Source organism: Mastomys coucha, unplaced genomic scaffold (genome assembly GCF_008632895.1).
Source record: "Mastomys coucha isolate ucsf_1 unplaced genomic scaffold, UCSF_Mcou_1 pScaffold7, whole genome shotgun sequence".
NCBI lineage: Eukaryota > Metazoa > Chordata > Mammalia > Rodentia > Muridae > Mastomys > Mastomys coucha.
This window is the reverse complement of record NW_022196913.1, coordinates 18,336,478-18,355,351: the sequence shown is the minus strand read 5'-3', so window position 1 is coordinate 18,355,351 and position 18,874 is coordinate 18,336,478. Positions and strand designations below refer to the sequence as shown.

At 40.6% G+C, this 18,874-nt stretch overlaps 2 protein-coding genes across 5 annotated transcripts in view; one reads left to right on the top strand and one right to left on the bottom strand.

Moving 5' to 3' along the window:
* Positions 1-9,027, top strand: part of Tbce (tubulin folding cofactor E) — a 36,695-nt gene extending 27,668 nt beyond the window's left edge. For 2 of the 3 annotated variants that reach the window (XM_031359716.1, XM_031359717.1), the window contains exons 9-17: positions 1,057-1,152; positions 1,559-1,623; positions 1,712-1,776; positions 2,289-2,429; positions 3,929-4,082; positions 5,770-5,838; positions 6,816-6,875; positions 8,541-8,632; positions 8,815-9,027. In XM_031359716.1, coding sequence (XP_031215576.1) covers positions 1,057-1,152; positions 1,559-1,623; positions 1,712-1,776; positions 2,289-2,429; positions 3,929-4,082; positions 5,770-5,838; positions 6,816-6,875; positions 8,541-8,632; positions 8,815-8,907 — 835 coding nt within the window. In that variant the 3' untranslated portion in view covers positions 8,908-9,027. Of the gene's footprint in view, positions 1-1,056; positions 1,153-1,558; positions 1,624-1,711; positions 1,777-2,288; positions 2,430-3,928; positions 4,093-5,769; positions 5,839-6,815; positions 6,876-8,540; positions 8,633-8,814 lie in introns of all 3 variants that reach the window. The other variant, XR_004115428.1, reaches the window with a different exon arrangement.
* Positions 7,889-18,874, bottom strand: part of B3galnt2 (beta-1,3-N-acetylgalactosaminyltransferase 2) — a 45,366-nt gene continuing 34,380 nt past the window's right edge. Inside the window, exons 7-12 of one of the 2 annotated variants that reach the window (XM_031359715.1) lie at positions 16,575-16,653; positions 15,873-16,056; positions 12,986-13,111; positions 12,236-12,395; positions 11,721-11,777; positions 7,889-10,086 (exon numbers count right to left, since the gene is read on the bottom strand). In XM_031359715.1, coding sequence (XP_031215575.1) covers positions 9,946-10,086; positions 11,721-11,777; positions 12,236-12,395; positions 12,986-13,111; positions 15,873-16,056; positions 16,575-16,653 — 747 coding nt within the window. In that variant the 3' untranslated portion in view covers positions 7,889-9,945. Of the gene's footprint in view, positions 10,087-11,720; positions 11,781-12,235; positions 12,396-12,985; positions 13,112-15,872; positions 16,057-16,574; positions 16,654-18,874 lie in introns of both variants that reach the window. The other variant, XR_004115427.1, reaches the window with a different exon arrangement.

Genomic DNA, 18,874 nt, shown 5'->3' with positions numbered 1-18,874 from the left:
TGTGGTCCCATGTTCTCTTAAATAAATATATTGTTGCTTTATCTCCCTTTAAAAAAAAAGTAAGATTAGCTAGATGTAGTGGCACATACCTTTAGTCACAGCACTAAGGAAGCAAAGGCAGAGGTAGGTTGATCTCTGGGAAGGCAAGACCATTCTATCTTGAAGAATCAAAAAAAAATTGATTTTTCTTTTTTAAAATTAACATGTATCTGTCTGTGTGAATGCATATAAGTGCTTGAGGAAGCCAGACAGGAGTATCAGATTTCCTAGAGCTGGAGTTACAGGCCACCTGACATGGGTGCTAGAAACAGAACTTGTAAGAGCAGCAAATGCTCACTGAGCCATATTCCTAGGCTCTCATCTCCCCCTTTCCTTTTTTTTTTTTCTTTTGATTTTTCGAGACAGGGTTTCTCTGTGTAGCCCTGGCTATCCTGGAACTCACTCTGTAGACCAGGCTGGCCTTGAACTCAGAAATCTGCCTGCCTCTGCCTCCACCTCCCAAGTGCAGGGACTAAAGGCGGACGCCACCACCACCCGGCTTTTTTTTTTTTCCCCTTTTGAAATTTATTTAGACTGTGTGCTTGTTTGGGTGTGCATATGTTTGTATGTTTGTGGAAGTCAGAACAATTTGTGAGAATCAGTTCTCTCTTTTCCCCATGTGGGTTTTGGGGATGGGACTCTGGTCGTCAGACTTGTTGGCTAACTGAGCCATCTCTCTGGCACATCATATCTCTTTTTAGATAGTATCATAAGTATGTGAAAGAAAGTCAAAAATGGAAAAATCTTCTGTTGAGTTGGTTCAGACAATAAAACTGTATTGTATAGAATGGTTCCATTTGTGGGGGCAAATGCACCATATTTCCTCTATTATCAAAAGCAGGATAGGGTCCTGACTGCCAGCATTTCATCATAGCATCCCTTGGGTTGGCCTTTTATGTGCCAGACCCACTTCCTCCTTAACTCTTTGTAACATTGGGTACACTTATTTTAAGCCCTTGTCTTTGTAAACATGAGATTAATCCATATTTAAAAAAAGATTGTTACTTTCCAATACAGGCCAGTGAATGTCCTGCAGAAAGTCAAATTACTAGACCTTTCCTCCAACCCGTCAATTGATGAAAGCCAGCTGAGCCTGATAGCAGATCTTCCAAGGTAATCCCTTAAAATTTACCTGTTAAAGATCCTTATCATATTTAGTGAATAAATTGTCATGTCAAATACACCTTTTGAATAGATATAAAATGTAGCTGCTAAACTGGGCAAGTCCTTTGGGGAACTTTACCTTGAATTCTCCTAGAGAATATGCTTGTCCCTCGTGCTGTGTGGACTAGGAACCAGATAATCTGCAGCTGCAGAACTTGGTCTGGTGGTGACACCTACATCTCCACTTAGGGCTTGGCAGAACAGCAGCACTCCAGAATCTTAGAGGGCTGTGTTGGGGCACAATCACAGCGTCAGTCTTCCTTCTGGACCTTGTGTTTCACAGCAGGATGAAAAGCCAAGGGAGAGGAAGACTTGCTAGAATCCTCTGTCATCAAATTTAACATTTTAATTTCAGATTAGAACACCTACTCCTTTCTGACACTGGACTTTCTTCTATACATTTTCCAGATGCTGAAATTGGTAAATAAGATTAGTAATGTCCCTCCCTCCTATGTTAGTTAGCTGTTTCTTTCACTCCTACTGGGCAGTTTCATTTTTATTGTTCTAGGATGCAAAACATCCATGTTCCCGGCCTTGAAGTACCTCATAGTCAATGACAACCAGATATCAGAAGTAAGAACTACCTCAGCGTGCAGGCGCAATATGCTTGTCTCCACTCGCACACAAAGTTTGAAGGTTCCTTTTGCCAACAAGGTTAAACTAGGGGCCTGGAGAGATGGCACTCAGTGGTTAAGAGTACTGGTACCTATTGCAGCTAACTGGGGTTCAATGTCCAGCCAATACATTCTTCTGGACTCCTTACTCACTTCATATAGCAAGGAGTCCAGATGTGCAAACATATTAAATAAAAACATATCTTATAAAACATTAAACCAGAAGCAAAATGCTTTCTCAGAGCAAAACTCTTCAAAAGTAAACCATGTTAGGGCTGAAGTTCTTTTTATACAGATGTGGAATGTCAGTGAGTTCTCATGGCATGCTGTGCAGTAAAAGCCCTTCCAGGTGGGGGTTGGTATATGATGCATCTTATACCTCAGATGAGAGCAAGGCAATTTTACTTTTATTTTGCTAGGCCAAGTAAAATGAAATATGACCTGACACCTTTCTTTCCTTTGTTGCTTCAGTGGTCATTTTTCAATGAGCTGGATAAATTACAGAGCCTGCAGGCCTTATCTTGCACTAGAAACCCTTTGACCAAAGGAAACAGAGCAGAGGATCTCATCATTGCCAAGATTGGTCAGCTGAAGACTCTGAACAGGTGTCAGGTGAATAGGAGGACCCTAACTATGCCCTTTGATTTGTTCTGGAGAGGGAGTCTTATTGGTACCTCTACTGGCCTCAGAAGGGACTCAGAAATCTTTCCGATTCGGCCACCAGAGTAGCTAGGACTACAGGAGTGCCTAATTTTTTTTAAGACTAGAAAACAAATAATAAGAAATGTAAAAGGGGCTGGAGAGGTGGCTCAGTGGTTAAGAGCACTGACTGCTCTTCCAGAGGTCCTGAGTTCAATTCCTGGCAACCACATGGTGGCTCACCACCATCTGTAATGGGATCTGATGCCCTCTTCTGGTATGTCTGAAGACAGCAACAGTGTACTCACATACATTAAATAAGTAAATAAATGTAAAAGTAGGTTACATTTGGATATTATAAAGTGCTGAACAGGTGCATTTTGATTGTTGATATTCTTCGCCAACTCCTTGGAAGGTAGAGGGTTATTTACTCTTAGGTCAGCAACAGATCAGTCTTACTTTGCTGACTGACAGTGGTCATTTAAGGAGCAGCAGAGAAGTGTTAGGCACTTATCCTATGTCCTTGGAAAGAAGGCAGAAAGACCATGCCCAGAGCATGTCTTTTCTCTCCTTGTTCCCTCCAAGAGTGAGGCTTAGATATCTAAGCACACCCTGAAGTTTCCTAGAGGAAGCCAGTTATTGTAGCTCACACCAAGAGAGATGACCCTAGGCACCTAGTGAAGATATTATCGTGAAAATTTCAAAATGGGGGGGGGGGTGGAAAAGAGCATTTGTTCTTGCAATGGATCTACACAGTGATCCATAGTCTCTAACTCCAGTTCCAAGGGTTCTAATGCCCTCTTCTGGCTTCCTCAGATACTACAGGCATGGTGGTACAATACATAATGCACCAAAATAATAAAATAAAAATAAGTTATTCTTTTTAAAAGAGAAAATTATAAAACTTAATTTAAAATATAATTAATAATTAATAATTATTCTTTAATAATTTAAAATTACATTACTTGTTTGTCAGGAGAGGGTCATGCATACAGTGGGCATATAACGGTCAGAAGGCAACTTGGCAGGAGTTGTTCTTCTGCCATGTAGATCTGAGGAACTAAACAGTGGTCTAGGCTTCAAGGCAAGTGATTTAACTGTTGAGCCATCTTGCTGGCCTTGGTTACTAGTTCTTTAGAAGAATGTGCAGCACTTGGGGATGTAATGTCAGTAAGTCTTCAGGGTTATATAATGACTAGTCATTTTGAATTTTGTTAGAGACTAGAGTTTCTAGCCCAGGCTGGCTTTGAATGCCTTACAGTTCTGCATCAGCTCTTTTAAGGTCTTGGGTTTCTTTGGTTCTCAGTTCTAAAAGGGGCCAGGTGGGGGGCTGTGGGGGGAGGTAGGTAGAAAGCATAATGACCACCTCTCACCATTTTATTGTCTGCATGGGCACTGAAGGGCTGGGTAAAACCTGAGTAGTTCACTAGAAGATGCTTTAAAAGACATATTTCTATTTTACATCAATGCAGATTTTTCCAGAGGAAAGGCGTGGAGCTGAGCTTGATTATCGAAAAACCTTTGGAAATGAATGGAGAAAGGCTGGTGGACACCCAGATCCAGACAAAAACAAGCCAAATGCAGAGTTTCTCTCAGCCCATCCTAGATATCAGCTTCTCTGCTCTAGTACGTCCAGGTAGCCGTGAGGACTCCAGCTGGAACAGGGCTCTGGCATGGTAGTGCGGGAAGCCTGTGCTTTGTCTTCAGTTCTGGGGGCTCTTTGTTCCCCTTTTGAAGGGGCTACATCAACTACTTGAAAACAGATACTATATTGGCAGTGTCAACATGTGTTCCCTAGAGACCTGCACTTTTGGGGGAGGAGGGGGACTAGCCCCCTTTAAAAGTTGGCAGTACTCCAAGGTCACCTCAGGCACTGGTATTTTCTAAAATTCCCAGTGTTGCAGGTTCAGAAATAAACTATCATCTTTCCCAAGTCCCCATCCTAAGGTCTTATCCTGTATTGTTTTTCAGCATTTCACAGTGGTTAAATTAGCATTCTAATTGGGCCCCAGGCTTTGAAGCAAAGGATTGGGCGTTATGTACCAATGTAGTTTCCATTTTGTTGTGATATCATCTTTTTTATCATTCCATGGTTCATATTTAGGCCAATTTTCTTTTCATATATTTCCTAATACAAGCAGCTCACTGCATAAATGTTTCAGCCGGAACATTACTTCAGGAAGACAAGCTGCCTATGGGAATTGCTTTCAAATTACTCCATTAGCTGGCCCAATTTCCTGGCTGATCTAGGTAAATTCTGAGTCGCTTGAGGGTAACAGGAAGGCTCTAAGCATCCTGTAGGTGCATGAAGTTAAGCTTCTTACTGCCAAGAGTGTGCAGAGAAACAAACAGGAGTTGGCCGAGTACAGTAGGGAAGAACAGTAGTTCCCCCTTTTCTGTAGTTTCACTTAACCTTTAGTGTACCTCAGCCCATACATTAAATGGAGAATTCCAGAAACCAAAAATTCATTGTTTTGGGGTAGAGAGATGGCTCAGTGGTTCAGAGCACTGACTGTTCTTCTGAAGGTCCTGAGTTCAAACCACATGGTGGCTTACAACCATCCATAATGAGATCTGATGCCCTCTTCTGGTGTGTCTGAAGACAGCTACAGTGTATTTACATATAATAATAAATAATCTTTAAAAAAAAATTCATTGTTTTAACTGCATAGCATTCTTTGCAGTGTGGTGCAGTTCTATCTCACCCAGCACAAGACTGCCTCTGTTCTGCCTGTTCTGAAAGAGCAGGTTCACATAACTTCCATTACAGCACATTGGAGTGGTTGTTCTCCTATACAGTCTAATTAATGATCATAGGTATGTGTTAAAGACACATCTAATGCTATTTAGGTTCAGATAACCAATGGCCTAGGATGGGTCCCAACAGATAACGGATGCTTCTGCCTGTGTTGCGGGTACAGGAAGTAGTCTGCAGCTGTACTAAACAGTTGACTTAAGGTCTGGCTAAAGCTTGATTGGGTCCCATGACTTCTGTCCAGAATCATACATGGTTTTCCTCAGGATCCTGAAGGAAAGGGCATTTTCAAAACTGAAAACAAATACTAGTTGGAAGGTTTTGAAAGCATTGGGATAGTGGTTAGGCTACTGTTAGAACAAACACATACAGCCACAAATAAGATAGTATTCCTTGGGAGGGACTATTTATCTTTCTTTACCACCCAGCAAGCAGTTCTGCAGAAGGCTAATCCCAGGCTAATTGATCAGTGATGCTAGGCTGGTTCTGGGAAGAGGCTCTGTTCACACTAACATTTTTTCCTTATTGTGGCCTGTGGTTTTTTTGTTTCTTCAACAGAATATGGTGCACCTGAAGATGAGGAGCTCAAAACACAGCAGCCATTCATGCTAAAAAATCAGCTACTAAGTAAGAATCCTTTCAGATTTGCACTGAGGTCTTGAGTAGGAAGCAAATGGTGATGGCTTGCTTGATAGGGATAAAGTGTGCGTCTCTTAGGGTAGTGCTCCTCAACCTTCCTAATGCTACAACCCTTTAATACAGTTTCTCATGTTGTGGTGACCTCAACCGTAAAATTATTCATTGCTACTTCATAAATGTAATTTTGCTACTGTTGTGAATGGTAATGTTAAATATCTGTGTTTTCCAGTGGTCTTAGGCAACCCCTCTGAAGGGTCATTTTACCCTCAAGAGTTTACAACTCAAAAGTTGAAAACCACTGTCAACTCCAAAGTCTGTGCTGAGCTTTCTGGAAGCTTCCATACTGCAGCCTCACTGAATAGCCTAGGTGTAGGAGGGAGCAGAATAGTAAACCATGCAGTAATATGGAACCCTGTGTTGTGTCCTGTATGTAGAGCCCTAGCTAAACCATCAGGAAGGAGTATGGAGGGAAGGAAAAGTGGGTCAGCCGTGAGACAAGATCTTGTAATATACCAGGCTGCTGTGTTATCCTCCTCCTCTAGCCTCCCCAGTTCTGGGACCATGAAAGTATTTTTCTGTTTTATGAGACAAGGTCGCTTACATGGCATGTATTGTCAAGGCTGGTCTTGAATTTGTAGCAGTCTTATCACAACCTTCCAAGATGGGATTACAGCCAGAATTACAGGTGTGCACCACCATACCCATCTTTATGGAAATATTAATAGAAAAATTTAATGTCATTAAGACCCACTTATGAGGATTGAGTCAAGTTGTATCAAATTGCTGCATTATCTGGCAATCTCTTGGCCTGCACATTTTTATTTACTGGTGCTATTAATAAGACTGAGGCCTTGTGTATACAGAGTATGTGCTCTACTCAGAGGCAAAAGTCCCATTTCTACATGCATGTGTGCTGTAATTCTCTGCTATGGTGATTATTAATCTTTCCCCCTTTTTCCTTAAAGCACTAAAGATAAAATGCTCAAATCAACCTGAACAACAAATATTAGAAAAGCGGTTGCCAGGTAAGAACACATCTGTCTCTGCTGTCCATGTGCCTGTGAAGCACTGTGAAGCTGGAATGTGAACTTTTAGTTCATGTAGACCTAGAATTTATGGTGTGTTCATTAGAGCTTAGTCTAAAACATAACAGAAAGTTCTAGTCTCCGGTATTCCATCAACACATCTGGAAAACAGTTTTACTAAAATTTGTGAGCTCCCTGTCTATTATGGTGGTGGGTTTTATTTGTTTTGAGACAAAATGTCTTGAAGTCAGGTATCTGCCTGACTTTCCAAGTGCTGGGGTAGTAGGCTCATGCCCCACACCGAGCCTGTGGTCATGTGTTGAGCCACAGGAATGAGGACTTGAATGCTTAGACCCTTAGAGGAATCACTCCCCAGATAGATGCTCTGGGGCTTTTGTTCTCTAGAGATGATTCCCTGATCAGGAGAGAAGTTAGTGCTTCTAAACAACTTGTGGAGAAAGAATTTTTTTCAGAATCCTTAAAAAAATATTTGTACTGCTGGAACTGAGTTAATATTAGTAAATACATTCCCCTATTTGCCTCATTGATTTTAAATCTGTGCCCATCAGACAAAACAAGCTTGCATATGGAAAGCTAGCTGCACTCAGAAGAGAACTTTTCGGAGTAACTGTCCAATTTAGAGCTGATTTCTCACAATTTCTCTATTTTTTTAAAAACTAGAAATCCAATTTCTATTACTGTGGTATGTAATATGTAATGACAAATTAACAGTGTGTATTAACTTTTTTCTTGCTGCTCTGAAAAAATACTCAAGTAATGTAAGGAAGGTTTTATGTTGTTCATGGCTTGAAGAGGTGAAGTCCACCATGGCAGGAAACACTGTTGGAGTGTGGCAGTAGTCACATGAGGTCCATACTAGGCACTCAACCTGCTTTTTCCCCATTCCCTCCTTGTTCAATATGGGATCCAATCCACTCTCTCCAGACACAATAAATTTGGTCAGGTATATTCAGGGTACTACAGCTGTTGAAGGGAGTCAAGGAAAAGGCTAGTTTATTCTAAAATAGAGAAGATTTATTATCACAAGTTGCATAAAAACACAGCATTTAAAAAAACAATTTTATAGAAAAATAATTGACTACATTGTGATACCACACTATTGCTGTACTTTCAGCTAAAGCTTCAGAGAAACTAATATTCTTAATCAAAATATCCACTATATACCACAACCTGTCTTTGGAAAGAAGTTCCTAGTATGTTCTTAACAGACCAGAGCATTTGTTCTTCAGAGTTACTTTCCCATACCTAGTGGTCATATGTGTGCACATCCTGATGGTGACTGGATACTCATGCTAGGAGGGACCTCACCAACCACTTAAGTCTATGTATCTTCTAGAGGGAAAATAAGGCTGAGAGGTACCCCTCAAGGCACCCAATCTTCAGCAACCACTTAAGAAATTATCACAAAGGCCTATATTTTGTCCCCTTCAGTGAGATAATTATTTCTGGTTATTCAGATTGAGGAAGAAATAGTAAATGCTACTACACCTCACTGTCAAGACCACTTGAGTCAAACACTGGCTCCATTTCCCACTTTGTTAAAAGAATCACTTGGTAGGATGACTGAAGCCTTCCATCAATGGCTGCCTCACCTGAGATATTTCTATATGAAGTCGTCATTTAAAAGTTTCTTTTCTTTGATAGACTCCATGACAGTTCAAAAGGTAAAGGGACTGCTGTCACGTCTTCTCAAAGTTCCTGTGTCAGAACTTCTGTTGTCCTACGAAAGTTCCAAGGTAAGTTGCTTACCAAAAAAGCAAAAGCTAAGCTTAGTTCTCCACAGTACTGTGAGCCAAACATAACAGGCTCTAAATGGAGGCAGCCTTTGACTTCACAACTCAACTGCTGTTGGAGGGTGGCATGGATAACATGCACCATCAGGTCTGTCTTACTACTCCCCACTTGATTCTAATTTTAGATGCCTGGCCAAGAAATTGAACTAGAAAATGACCTGCAGCCATTACAGTTTTATTCTGTGGAGAATGGAGATTGTCTACTAGTGCGATGGTAACAGTCTACCCATAAGAGTTTAACGACTGGGATGTATACACCCCTCACAAATGATGTTAGGTTTTGTTGGGAAAAGACCATTGGTTGTATATTAATAGAATAATAAAGGCTTTGATTACTATTGGTTTTTCTGCCCTTTCTGTTTTCTCAGCTTACTGCATTCCACTATGTCAAGATGTAAATATGAAGTAGAAGCAGTAGTCTAGATCTGAGTAGAGTTAACATCTGCTGTGGGCTACTTAACTTTTAAAAAGTTTACTACAGTGATTTGGTTGGTCATTCTGAGGAATGTCCTTTAAGCTGAGGAAACATATCTTCAAACCTGTAACATACTTGTCCCTATGTTATGCCTACACTGAGCCCATCTTGCACTTATCACCACCTCCTATGCAAGCTTAGGTAAACATCAGGCAAGGCAGAGTGCCTTCCCCACACTTCCCTGTGACACTGAACCCTGAGGTGTTTACTTTTACTCATACTCACAAAAACAGTTTAGTGAGAGTAAATGTCTCAGCACTAAGCTGAGACATTCAGGATTTACATTAAACAGTAAAAGAAAACATGATATGTATGTAAATAGACATCTTTAAAAGTAAGATACCAAACTTCAGTTTACAACATTTCCTTTTCAAGGCCAGGTTGTATCAGAGATGCACAGACTGGTATTTTGTAGCAACCCAGACTTTGGTATATGTGGTCCCTGTGCCACACAGCATCTTTGTAGTTCTTTCTGGCCTAATTAAGTTATGCAAAGCTATTTTGTAATACTGCTTGAGATTCAAATGAAGTTATTTTCTGAATTTGACCATTTAACCAAAACTGGTAATGATGTTACTAAGTAGTATAAGTGATCAGAAATTAGCAATATTTTTTGTAAAATAATTTGGTATAAATAATCTTTCAATTTATAAATAAAAACTTATGCTACAGTTATCAGTTGATTCATTAAGATCTGTGCAAACACTAGTAATACCCTACTGCTTACAGCTCAACACCAGCCATGGCTTTCCTTGGCATTACAGCCCCTGGTCTTGGGGGCTCATCGTCCTTTTGCGTCACACTGACAAGGATCCCCACACAGTTCCTTCAGTTCCCACAGTTTGCTCAGCTCTTCTGGTGAGTACTGAGGAGAAGACAGCATTCCTGTCGCACAGGTTTTCTCACACAGCCACAGGCTGTCCTGTTGAGAAACAAATACGAAATACGAGACAGAATCAGGAAGGAATACCTAAATGTATTCTACTAAATCTGAACAACTCATGAGATTTGGGGTTGGAGGATGGCTTCTGATTTGGGGAGAGTACCATGGCCCTCTAGTCCTGGGGCTGTGAACACAGAAACTGCTGTGTGAAGATTTAGGAGTCACCAATGCTACACCACCCCATAAATATATTATCAGTTAAAAGGACTCAGCACTTGCAATTCTATGAAAACAAGTACAGGAAGCACAAATGAATACTTTCATATCCCCTCTCAGAGAACTAGTCATAAAGTAGTGGCAGCAGTGCTCTGATAGAATGCACCATGCCATTTTAAGTCACCTCATTTAAGTATCAAATGCTACAAGAGTGAAGCTGAGTTCCTCCTGTCACTATGCTGTAAGAAGAGCGGGCAAGTCCAAGATTTCTGACCAAGTCCCAAATACTATACTGCTCAACAGAATAACAGAACATGTATATGAAGAAACACATTGAATCTAAGAACACAAATCCTGGGTAAAATCTAAAACTCTTTTTGTTGTTGTTTTGTTTTTTTTCGAGACAGGGTTTCTCTGAGTAGCCTTTGCTGTCCTGGAACTCACTCTGTAGACCACGCTGGCCTCGAACTCAGAAATCCGCCTGCCTCTGCCTCCCAAGTGCTGGGATTAAAGGCATGCACCACCACCACCCGGCTAAAAATCTTTTTAAACCATATTGTTTCTGATGGGCATGGGCTGCTGGTCCCTGTCTCTCAAAAGCACGCCTAGAATGAGAGACTCACCAGTGCCAGCAGAGTGGGCACTATGCCTTGGGTACATGGAAGAGAATGTGTCCAGAAGGCAATGTAAATTATTTAGAAATGACAGCGCCCCATAGGGCAGAACAAAATAAATATCCTATGTATGACTATTTAAGAGAGTAGGGTCACAATAAAGGATCTTCACATATCAACAAGCCCCACAAATAGCCTATGGAAACTATAGGTCACAATGCTCTGATCTGCTGAAAAGGCTGAGAGTATGATATAGCAGCAGGACTCAAGCTATTCCTGTCCCCGCTGAGTGTTTAAGTGTGAACATGTGGCTCTGAATGGCAGACACTGTGTGTCCTGTTTTCTGTACCTTCTACAGCCAGAGTAGAAAATGCAAGAATCCAGAAATCAATGCAACAAATGAGGCAAAAATCTTGTTCCTCCCAGCCCTAGGCTTCCTACCTCTCATTTTGGTCTTTGCACACACATCCTGCCTCCACTCCCGCCACCACACCACTAAGTTCTTATAAGTAAAATTCTAGGTAAAGTGTGCTGTCAGAAGAGTTGAGAGGTCTTCTCACTGTCAACAGAAACTCAAGTCAACAGATTCTAAATTGTAAAACTATAAGGAATTTTTGATCAAATACGAAGACCTAATTATTCTTTGAGGGTAAGAAACTTTAATTCATAGCATTTCTTTTGGGTTTTAAACAGACAAATATTATGAGGAATAATGAGGTAGAGTGTCACAACTTAAAAATCACAGCTGAGATGCCAGAAGCCTTTAATTTCCCATGCCAAGGGTTAGATGTTCACTTGTACACCTGCAAGAGCCCTGAGGCCAGCACTCCCACACCTGCTTACCTGGTGTCTTTTAGGTCCTATGGCTGCCATCCAAATGCCCATGCTGACATCTTCACCCTACTCATGGGCAAACACAAACTTCTTAATGTTTTTGTAACCAAAGGTGATATGTAGAGTTAGTCAACCCAGATGAGTAAGTATGAGCTGGAGATGGGAGACAGGAAGCACACAGCAAACAAGCCCTTTCCTCACACACCTTACATCAACAATTGGGCATACGTGGTCCCTGATTCTATAACCAAGCCAGGAGAAAGAAAGCACTTCTTTAGCTTCTTTCTTATGAACAAAAGTGTTTACATTCCTCCACAGAATACATTTTCAAACAAAGATTAAAAACAGTGAAAGCAGGCCCTAATAAAATGTTGGAATAGTTATCATGGCTAGAGTCTGAGAAGTGGCAGGTAAATGTCCCTGATCTTTGGGGAGTAACTCCTACAGAAAAAGGACAACCATGGTAAGCTGGCTCTGCTTCAGGGACATCTCAGGACACTGGACTGGATGAGTAATCTTGTTACCTGATAGGTCTTTAATCTTCCGGAGTTGCCTGCCAGCCAGTCAACAATATCCTTGGAGATCACATACCCTGACCCACATGCAAAGGCAGGGTAAGCCGGGCTGGGGTATTCCAGCTCCTGCCATTTTCCGGTTCTGTCCACTGCCCAATTCAACCTGAAACTGAGATGTTGCAAAGGTGGTTTCTTTGTAATGGCTGGCCATATCCTTCTACTAGCCAACTTTGATCACTACCAAAGGGATGACCAGGAAAAAAGTTCTTGCAGCCTAAGGAAAGGAATTATTTACCCAATGGTAGTTTATATAGATTAGATAAGCTCTCAGTTTCTGAATGGAGGCTAAGAGAAGCACACCTTCTGTGTTTCAGGACATACTTAAATGAAACCAAACCCACCAAATCATCAATCCTGCGGTGTTCCTAAGCAGCAAAGACAACGGCTGAGGAATTGTATCATACATGATTCTAACAAAAAACAAAAACCAAAAAAACCCAAAACAAAAGCAAAAAGGATACAACAGCTGCAGAAGACCATGTGCTTCTAAAACAAAAACCAAATCTTTGACTCCTGGTTAATAAATCTGAGATTTTTCAATAAAATAAAAAATATTCCCTCAGATTATAGTGATAGCATATTCATCCAGAAGAGTATTGTCAATAAATGTCTTAGCATTTTTTGTGTAAAGGTAACTTCCATATTTCATTCTAAATTAATCACACTTAGTCAGGTATTGATGGTCCACGTTTCACTTACTTTCCCCACCAAAAATTAGGCCCATCTAGATTCTTCTGAGCAATTCTATTAAACACAGCTTCTAAGTCTATATAACAGTCATCATCTGTCTTGAGCAGCAAATCGAAGCTGGTGGATTCCACAGTCCTGTTGACAGAAAAAGAAATATGCAGGTCACTGCAGCTCTGGAAGGACACACTACATCTATACAGCTTGCGACTTCAGTGTCTTACCCTATACACAGACACTATCACTGTGGCCAGCAACTGCACTTGTTCCTCACTTGATCAACTGGGATAACAGAAGAATGAGAAAAAAGGCTGACTGAAGTAGAATATCTATTCTAACAAGGGCTTCCCAGTCATTCTCCATAGCCAGACCTACCTGTCACCTGTACCCTGCCCCACGTGTGCCTAGTTACAAAGCCCAAGATCATGGGACAGGTATTAGACCTGAAGCTCTTACTTAGAACACTGAATGAGGTGTGTTATGAAATGGGCCAGGTGTGGTGGGAAGCAGATGCAAGTAGAGCTCTGTGAATTCTAGGTTAGTCAAGATACTGAGTGATACACTGAATATGTTATGAGTTAAAACATGATTTATAAGGTGCAAACATAATATTTGTCTTTGGAACCAATTTCCAGCATTTATAATTATAAACAACCAACCCTCATTCCTCTAGACACCAAAACTTCATTGACATCAAACAAGGCAAAACCAGGTCCCCTACCTGGCTGTCAGTCCCTACAAAGCACATCTGTTTGTAAGTACATACTTGTAAGGGAACCAGTCAGAACTTACTATATAGACCAAGCTGGCCTCGAACTTATAAACCTGCCTCTGCCTCTGGAGTGATGGCACTAAAGGTGTGCACCACCAAACTTAGTCTTTTAAGTTATTTTTAACAGTATAACAGACACATAGTATTTGCCAAACAGAAATACGCTTTTGTTTTAAAAGATGCTTATATTACTGGTAACTCTGCTGAGTAAATAAGGTTGATTTAAAACGTGGCTGGTGCTGCTAGTACTCTTCGATTAGTAGAACACTAGTCCTTTTTTCTGTTCCCAGGGTTTCCTACACAAAGCAAGCTGGAAAACAAACGATGGGTGGTAATGTGGGCTATGAAGAGGCAGATCTAAAAACAGCTCTGCTGAGGTTTGACACTAAAGAGGAAGAGAGGCAGAAAACAATGGGAGAGGTATGTAAGAAGCAGGAGGAGAAAAACGAAGGTAGTCCCTGTGCTAAGTTCAATTTCACACCTGGGAAGGATCTCTGTTAGAAATTCTAGTGCCCCCTCCTCGCCCCAGTCTTAAGTCCTGACATCTCATTCCTGAAACCCTTCATAGTGGCATCTACACTAGGAATTCTGAGTGCTGGGATTTTAGATGCACTACAATCACCTGCTCATGATAGGCTCCTTATCTATTGCTGCCTAAATACAGTTCTGGTATTCCAGACTCATCTGCCTTCCACCAAAATAATAACTAGCCCCAGTTAGATAACGTTACCTTCAACAAACTTAACTGGACCACCTACAGATTCTGACTCCAAGAAAACATATTCCTTGGAAACATGCCCTTGTAAACTTCCCACCCGAGAAGGGAAGTGAAGAAAGAGATCTGATGAGTCTTTCCAATAAATAAATCCTTGCTTGATAAGGTTTCAGAAGATAAGGAAAAATTGTGAAATCCCAGTCCCACACAGGCCACCAGTCAGTCACTCCAGGGAGTTAGTCAGTACTTCAGCCATGTGAGCGAGCAAGCTGCTCCTCAGAAAGTCAGCACAGCCACAAACAACTACCAACTATGACTGTTTAAATAACGTTATTGTCACAGACATAGAATACAGCCAAGATATGAGAACCACTGGAGTCTCCAGAAAGTTAGGAGAGTTAATCTCACTGAGCAACTACTAGAGTCTGTAAACCAGACAAGTAAGCTTGTCTAGCCTTGCCATGTGAAAACCGACCTTCCTGTTCTAGGAGCCTTCTGTCTCAGCCTTTGCAGCTGGACAAAACTCATGTACCACTCACTACATCTATCCAAATGCAAGGAATATGGAAGCTCATGGAGTAGAGACTAGAAATGGAAGGTGGATATTTAACTGTGAAGAATTCAGACTAGTAACTTAGTGGGAATATAATTAGGGAATTGGGGTAGATAGGTAGGAATAAAGCTAAAAAGGGACCATTTCCAGACTCAATGAATTCATCTAGTGCTAGGCTGAGACACCTGAAGTATGTAGGAATGAATCCAAAGGAATTAACTTTTGTTCTGTTGGTTTTGACCCCCTTACTACCATTCACACTGTGGATTTATCTAAATAAGAAAGCAACAGCATGTTCAAAGATGTCTTCAAAAAGAACCAGGTGCTGGAGAGTTGGTTCAGCAGTTAAAACTATCCTGGTACTCAAGTAGGGCAACTCACAACTGTATGTAACCCTAGTTCCAGAGGATCTAATGCCTTCTTTTGGACTCCCAAGGCACTCATGCTTACATAACAGATGCATACATATAAAATAATTAAAATATATAAATAAAAATATTAAATTTTTTAAAAGTGACTTTGAATTTTTAAATATTTATTTATTTATTTTGTGTATAGCTGTCTTTAGACACAACAGAAGAGGGCATCAGATCACACCATGGATGGTTTTGAGCCACCATGTGGTTGCCGGGAGTTGAACTTAGGACCTTTGGAAGAGTAGTGGCTTAACCACAGACCCATCTCTCCAACCCCTAAAATTTTTTATTATATAAAGTAGAATATATAATATATATTATAAGATAATTAGACTTTTTAAAAAAGATCCAGGATGCAACAGGTCACATCTCAGATGATAAGTCTTTTAAATTTTGAAATCTCAGTGGTTTGATGACGTTTTGTAAACATGTGTACAACCTACCATCTATAGAAGTTCAATAATTTTGCAGGGACATTCCGGTAAGTATCCACAACATCCACGAAGACAATGTCACCATAGACACTGCTTTCCTCCTGCAGTAAGGCATCTTCCACTTGCAGATCCTGTATATGATCTGCAAGTCTCTGGGGCCGAGAAGAAAGGCTTCGTAATAGTGCATCACCTTCTGAAAAGGAAAAGCTGACTACTGAAGAAAAACACTACTGCACACTCGGAACCCAGAACTTGAAAATGTTACCAGAATTCCTTCCCCAAGAAAGCCCATGGACCACACATTTATTAGGATCTATAGGTGGGGCAGAGTTACAGCTCAGTGAAGCCTACTTGTGATGTGACATTAGACATTTTACATGGGCACTTCTCTGCAACACAATTTCTTATGTTGATAAACAACAAAACTAGAACCAACAGAAAGAGTTCAACTATGCTTTACTTGCATAACAGAATGCACTAGTTTGAAAAGTAAGCTAATTTTGGCTTTGTGTGGAGTCAGGGTACTGCCACTCAGCTCAGGAGGGCTTGGAAGTCATAATCTTCCTACAGTCTCTTGAGTATCAGCATTTCAGGCACATGTTGTTGTTCCTAGCACAATAAGGAACTTTTAACACGACAAGATGACCTTTCACAGTTAAATTATAAAACAAGGTTAACTACATTGGGTTTGCTTTGCACTCTCCAACTTACCCTGAACAGTGTAGATAAAGCCACCTGCAACTCCCTCTACACCTTCCATGAATTCATGAGGCAGTGCCCCTTCCCCAGCCTGAAAGGAATGAAAACAGAAGTTTCAGGCATTTCCTGACTAACAGAGAACGTGTTACAAATGCAGAGCTAAATCAGCAGATGTCCCACAGTGCCTACAGCAGATACTGATGCCGTGGATTTTTTTTTATTCTTTTATTTTATATTTTTATATTTACTTTATGTACATAGACATTTTGTATGCATGTATGGTCACCACCTACATGCAGTGCAGTGCCGTATCGGGATGACTCTAGCCCAGTGCTTAGAATTCCAACTTAAACAAATGTTCTTATAGTCACAAAAACAGTAGTACAAAATCAATTTAATTTATATCTAACCCTATCACTTTAAAAACATTAAAAACTTATCTTTTTTTTTTTTATGAAAATTCTCATGAATTTGATAAGATCTTAGTGCACTTGAGAATTCAAGGGCCATGCAGAGAAAAGCTTCTTTAAATCACCATCTGTTCCTAACACGTCAGATGGAGACTAACTTCCAACTGCTGCTCAAGACCTAGGACTTAACTGTTGCCACCGTCCTGCCTCAGAGGCACGTTCATCAGTCACCTACCTCCTCACAAGGGACCCCACCCACTGACTTCTCTGTGTTGTGCTTCAATCTGGCTGCCTTCCAGAGCTCTCCTCCAGGCACTGGGGCTGAGGCTAACTGTCAAAAGCAGTTATCAGTGCTTTCACAGTATTTCCTATAGAGACTCCTTTTGTCAGAAGGGACACACCATTTTAAGGCCACCAGAGAGTATTGTGAGGTCACAGTGAATAACATGTATTTAATTTTATGTAGTTTGTAGTAGAATGTTGTGAATTTCAACTCTAGTTCCATAATTGTGATATGCTTTCTTTTTAAACTGCCAGTATGTTCTATTTGGTTTTGGCTTGTTTAGAACTTAAAAATACTCTAGTACTCATTGTGTTCTGGTTTGATTTCTGTTGTTGTGATAAGCACTCTAACTAATAAAGCAACTTGCATGAGAAAACTATTTACATTTCCAGGTCACATCCATCATTGAAAGAAGTCATGGCAGGAACTACAGCATGTACTTAGAGGCAGGCCTTGCTAACTACTCCATGCAGCATTATTTCTAACCCGGAAACTCAGTCACAGCTAAGGGAATAAGCAGACATCAGGGAGGAGTGCTGCTAGACAGCTCATTCACAGACCATGCTCAGCCCAGGGCCACTTGTCCAGAAAACAGAGCCACCCACAGTGCAACGGCCCACTTCATCAATTAACAATCAAGACAATCCCTACAGACATGCCCACAGACCACAGGCCACATACTTTCTCAGGTGACTCTAGGTTGTACCAAATTGACAGTTAAAGCTACCTAGGACTTGTGCTTATTAACTTTTCTCAAAGATCACAGCATAGCTTTAAATATTCCTGCCATCATCACTTACTGGCAGGAAACAGGAGAAATATCTCCTGCTCAGGGGTTTCCACCAAGTCCCCCTTTCTTCTTCAGTTAGCTGAATGTTTAAGCTGTCTCTGACCCTCTACAACTATCTTTCCTCCAGATCAGATCATTAGTCTTTATATTTGAACTTAGTCTTCTACTCAGAAGGTAACTTATTTCCTTAGTATAACAAACTCAAATATTATGAAATTTTGGAGTATCCTAGATATTTTTTAAGTTTCACAAATAGAAGGTGCCAAGGCACCTGTCCTAAAAATAATATGAGAAAAAGTTATGATTCCATTCTATAAAATTCCTCTATCTTAAATAAATAATGGGTAAAATACTGTTCATGATCTACAAGGTTAAGACTATAATTATGTGACTTTGTGGATCCATTTGTTTAATAAATAGTTACTTTTGTTGTAAACACTTTAAAATTACGCTAATTTATTTGTGCATATGTATTTACATGGGCATTCTCAATGAATTTAGGTCATCAAGCTTGGCCTTTACCTTCTAAGGCATCTTGTAAGCCCTTGACTAGACTATGGACCTGTGATGGAATAACTGTGCCTGCCTTTCAGTGGGTGTGCAAGAAATGTTTTCTGAATAAATAGTAAATGACATGCCACTCATAACCAGGAATGATTTCATGTTAGCAGTGCTACTACTCAACAGAATCTTGAACTTCTGCACTGCATGCCAAGTGTCTTCCTACTGGTTATGCTAAGTACCAAGGAGGACAGCAAAGTCTGTCTGTACCATCACCATGCCTCTTGCTCACTAAGTCTGTCTGTACCATCAGCACCATGCCTCTTGC